The 5,134-nt window shown below is 33.1% G+C and overlaps 1 protein-coding gene across 1 annotated transcript; it reads right to left on the bottom strand.

Moving 5' to 3' along the window:
* Positions 1 to 422: 422 nt before the first annotated feature.
* LOC149175556 (protein LURP-one-related 8-like) lies at positions 423 to 1,695 on the bottom strand. The gene is made up of 3 exons (XM_089421167.1): positions 1,639 to 1,695; positions 1,167 to 1,436; positions 423 to 919 (listed from the first exon to the last, which is right to left on the bottom strand). Exons 1-3 carry the CDS (start codon positions 1,693 to 1,695, stop codon positions 908 to 910), a joined length of 339 nt encoding a protein of 112 aa, XP_089277293.1. The 3' UTR covers positions 423 to 907.
* Between the last annotated feature and the right edge of the window lie 3,439 nt (positions 1,696 to 5,134).

Raw genomic sequence — 5,134 nt, 5'->3', positions numbered from 1 at the left:
ATTAAATAGTAAATAAATATGAATATGTTTAAAATTGGATAACTTGATTAAATATTTATATAAATTTAAAAGAATTTGAATTTTAAAATTAAAAATAAATTTAATAACTTAAAAAATATTTTAATAATATAAATAATAACAAATCCTCATTTTATAAAAACCAAAGAACCCAATAATTTAACCACAACCTTTCCTTTCTTTAAATAATAATCCTTTATTAAAATTTAAACACAATATTTATAAGTCAGTCAAATAATAAGAAGAGTATAAATAGTTTTTTTCCTCAATGAGATAAGACGGTGAATTTAGGTATTAAAATTTAAACACAATATTTATAGGTCAGTCGAATAATAAGAAAAGTATAAATAGTTTTTTTCTCAATGAGATAAGACGGCGAATTTAGCGCCTCTAAAATCTGGACCGCCTCTAAAATCTTGACTTTCACTTCTGAATATCTGATTGAATAATAAGAAGAGCCATGACTAAGGTTTGATCGATCCCATGCTGCACAACAAGGCTAAGTACGTCGTCTCCTAACATGACCTCCGATGTCGCTTGCTTCCGTCTTGCCTGTTCCATTCAATGAATGAATCCATGAAATTACCCACTACGCTCACCTTCTTCCCTTTAATAAACTGAACAGTGAATCCGTAGTATTCAATAACATGACAACGAACCTGAGCCACAATTTCACCAGAGCCACGGAATAATGTGAAGGAGGAGGTTGGCTTGCACAGATATCCCTTCATTTGATAATGGCAAGTCTCCGAATTATGACCTTTTATCGGATTTATGACAACTTTGGCGGAGGGTTTTGCTTGAGAAAAGTTTCAACACCGACGTTATAACTGTAAACGCTGGCTTCTCACAGCCATCGCCATCTCCTCTGAATGCATCCCATCGCTGGTTAAAACCCAACCTCCATTAAACCCACAATCAAAATCAATCAACATAAGTAAAATCATTAAAATGTGTTGAAAAGGGTAGGCTATTTTATTTGAGGAAATATTTCAGGTTTCTGCCGAAGTAGTAAAAGAGTTAGAACAATTAATTTTGCTAAGAAAATAATAAAAGAGTTTAAACAATTAACTTTTCTCGTATCTATTAAATTTCAAAATATTTTCCAAATTTGAAATCCAATTTAGGTCAACTTAAAATAATAATACCTTATGGGACAGGGTGAGAAGAATGTTTCCCGCAGCATCCATGAGAGAGAGATGGTGTTTGGCCTGAGTTGAGTAATCATCAACTCTGAAGACCAGATTTCCAGATGAATCAAATGCTGTGAATCCTTTTCCATTAAGGAAGAGAGAGCTCTTCCAAACGGTGAAGGTGGAAGGAGGGTGTACTTCACAAAAATGATCATCATGGCAAGTCGAAATTGAAACTACCGTGGCCGAGGGACACGTAACGCCTGGATGCACCCGAGGACGCAACTACAAAACAAAATCACAGATAATGTAATCACAGTTCATATCTTTCTCAATTTACTGATTATATATTTTTATTTAAAATAATCAAATTAAATAATAAACCATTCAAAAACAAATTAGCAAATTCACTAAACATGTCTGGTTAATAAATCTGTGAAAATTTAAGCTATCAATAATTTGAAAACTAATTTAATAAAAGACATACTATGCACGACGGAAGGCACTTTGAAAGAATTCCGGCACTCCTTTCAGATTTATTCATCAGAACATAAATTTTAATACAACAATGGAGTCTCTATTTATTGGCCTAGAGTCCTGCGATTGAAACTTTCCAATGACAGTAACCTTAGTTAAAATAATGTTAACCGTGGGTCAAGATGACAGTCCCCTATCCTTGGGGAAGCGAAAGCGAATGACAGTTTCCTTCCTCTTTTGTTTTTAATTAATGCGAATGCAGGTACAAAACAATAATAAAATTATCATTAATCCATTAGATAAGTCTCGTCACCCTCTTACATCATCTAAACGACAAGAAAAATATGGACTGTGGCCTGTAAATATGAAGGTCCTTGTAAGATTTTAAAATGTTACGAAGAAATCAGATCTTCCCCCTTGGCCTTAATGAACCTAAGATTTATAAATAATCTTTAAACAATATGAATGCACCTAGAAATATCTTAATGCTCTCAATCCTATATGACAGGTCAACTTACACTAGTTGCACATATATAAACAAGCTTATAGTACTAGTTGCACGCTTATTAGTTGTCGTAACTTGTAAAATATTATGAATGCCTCTCGCCATCTTAAAATTAAAATAATCTTGCACTTCGAAGACGTGTTTTTATAATAATAAAAAGCAGATCGCCTCCTTTTTAGTAAAAAACGTGTTTGCATATTTAAATCATATCTCCTCGATAAGTTTGAAAATGGAATGCACGGAAAAAATATCCTGTGTAGAAATGCACCGACGTGGCTAATTGGGCAAAATAAGTTGCCCATGGCGAAGATTTTTCAAATTTTATGGGCGGAGGTGGGAATGGGCTTAGAATACATAGTGATGGGTGTATTGTTAAGTTATTCTATGATGTAAGGTCAGTGGTTCAAAATTTAGTGGGAAAAAAACTATTATGTTAAGAGCGTGTGTGGTCCAAGGCAGGTGTGATCTCTTGGTGATTTTGACCGCGTAGATGCCACTAGGTTGTGGTTTCTCAAGCTAGAGCGTTAAGCTTGTAGTCATCTCTCTAGGACACTCACAACTTGACAAACAAACAAAATTTTTGAGTAAAAGTGAGGATGCACATTATTTTAGGGAATTAATATATTTCAAGGGATCTTCAAGCGAGATTAAACTTTGTACAATACTAGTAATAACATCTTATTAGTGAATGGATTGCTTTTCCATCTAACATCCAAGCATACCCCAACCTAGACTTACCCACTTAATGGTGGGGAGATTATCTTTCACCTTATACACATACTACCCCTTCCATGCAAGTTTGCTTATGTCATATGACATTAGTAGTAATAAGTCATTTAATAAGTAAAGTTTTTCTTAAACAAATAATTTAATATAAAAATACTAATAATTTTAAGGAAATAATAGATGTGCCTTCTTAATTTGTTAACGATTAAAACTTAACGTTGTAAGTTGTTATTATCAATGTAGTTTAAGCATTCTGTTTTTTTGGGCATATTTTCTAGGAAGTTTTTCTCCAACTTTTGAATTTCATGTTTGATTTATTGAGTTTTACCTATTTGAATGGTGGGGAGATTATCTTTCACCTTATACACATAGTACCCCTTTCATGCAAGTTTTCCTATGTCATATGACATTAGTAGTAATAAGTCATTTAATAAGTAAAAATTTTCTTAAACCAATAATTTAATATAAAAATACTAATAATTTAAAAAAATAATAGATGTGCCTTCTTAATTTTTAATGATTAAAAGTTCATGTTGTAAGTTGTTCTTATCAATGTAGTTTCCGTTTTTTTGGCATATTTTCTAGTAATTTTTTCTCCACGTTTGGAATTTCATGTTTGATTGATTGAGTTATACAATCAAGGTATCTTACAAGGTTTTTGTTACACTAAATCCACGTTTTCCCTAAACAATGTAATTTAAACAAGCAAAAATTGTAATTTCACCCACAATTGTATCATGGAATTTGGGTAAAATGGTTAAAATGTAGAACATTTAAACTCCACTTATTATTGCCATGTTTAGGAAGATGGAGTGTTGGTCATAATAAATTAATTGTAATATAGGAGTTAAACAAGGTTGTCCCTTGTCCCCTAACTCTTTTGTCATTATATGTTGACAAGTTAAATAGATGTTTGGAAGAAGGTTGTGTCGACAAGAGTTTAGTCTAAATAGTCATGATCATTCTTATTCATGATGATGATATTATTCAAATAATGAAGTGTCCTTATTACATCAATAAATGACTAAAAATTCTCAAGTATTCCAGCTTTGGTAGGTATAATTGTTAACACTAACAAAATAAAGGTTATGACAATCAAATCTAAAAAGATTAATTATGTTAATTTTTTCTATGAAAAAAACATTTTGGAGGAAGTGACTTTATACAAATATCTCAAAATTAATCTTCATCATGAGCTCTAGTGGAACTATTGTTAAGCCCTATAAAAGCCCCATATTAACCTAAAAATCAACAATTATAGCATAAGAATATGATAAATGGAAAGTTGAAAGCTTATTATGATCTTGAAAACAATCACAAACCAATGGACCTTTTTCTTTGGGATAAGAAAAATCTCTTCTTTGTGTTAGAAAATTATATATTACAGAGCAATGGAACACATAAAATATATTGCAGAAATATAAAAATAGAAAACACATAAAAGAAGAGAGACACAGATATACGTGGTTCACCCAATTTGGGCTACATCGACAGAGAAACAATCAGTCCTTCCTTTTATATTACCCAGGAAACTAAAGAGATACAACCTACAGCAGATACACTGTAATTCCTTCTTTGCTCTCACACAATCTCCTCTCTCTTTCTCGCTCAGAATACAGATCTACATAGACGCAATACAATTCCCTCATATATAGCGAGGGGTTGCCTTATAGGGCAAAAAACCCCTAAATTAAACATAACTTCTACCGTCAGATCTCCATCTAATGAATGATCTAGATTGACTATGAAATTACAACATTTTACAAGGCAATTTTACATCTATTTTTAGCTTTGGGGGCACTGCCCCTGATCTCTTGGGGGGGGGGGTTCCCAACGATTGCAGCCGCTCCCCCTGGAACCCCCTTACAACATAAATTTTACAGGCGTTGCCGCCACATTGCGAACTGGGGTCCAATGTGGCGATACCTCTAAATACAGAAGATAATTGGGCTCCAGACCCAAAACTTTGAGATTCTTGCTACTCATATTATCGTATGTGGTTACGAGTTGAGGTTCAACATATCTATAGAATCATGGAGAAAGATAGAGTAAATTCAAAAAGCATTTTATGACTTGTAACTTTAACGTTAAAGGTAATAAGAACTAGTTTATGGCTAGATGGTTAATGTATAAGAACTGGTGTTGCATAGGGAGACATCCCTTTGGGTCATAGGTGCACTCCCCATATTTCCCATGCTCTAAGGATTGGGTGACAACTAGGGAAACATTTTTCCCACATCTCCTTTTGTGGGAAACCTGGGGAAACACATGGGGA

This window comes from Pinus tabuliformis, chromosome 4_1, assembly GCF_031772625.1.
Source record: "Pinus tabuliformis cultivar Carrire ecotype Pingquan chromosome 4_1, CPIR1, whole genome shotgun sequence".
Classification (NCBI taxonomy): domain Eukaryota; kingdom Viridiplantae; phylum Streptophyta; class Pinopsida; order Pinales; family Pinaceae; genus Pinus; species Pinus tabuliformis.
Note: the sequence above shows the minus strand (reverse complement) of the source record. Positions and strands in the feature narration are given on the sequence as shown.

What these genes read in the sequence shown, in the direction of transcription:
- LOC149175556 (XM_089421167.1), bottom strand. Translation starts at nt 1,695, where the DNA reads ATGAATAAATCTGAAAGGAGTGCCGGAATTCTTTCAAAGTGCCTTCCG. An exon ending in AGTGCCTTCCGTCGTGCATA is followed by an intron (nt 1,437 to 1,638) that starts GTATGTCTTTTA and finishes TTTGTTTTGTAG; the next exon opens with TTGCGTCCTCGGGTGCATCC.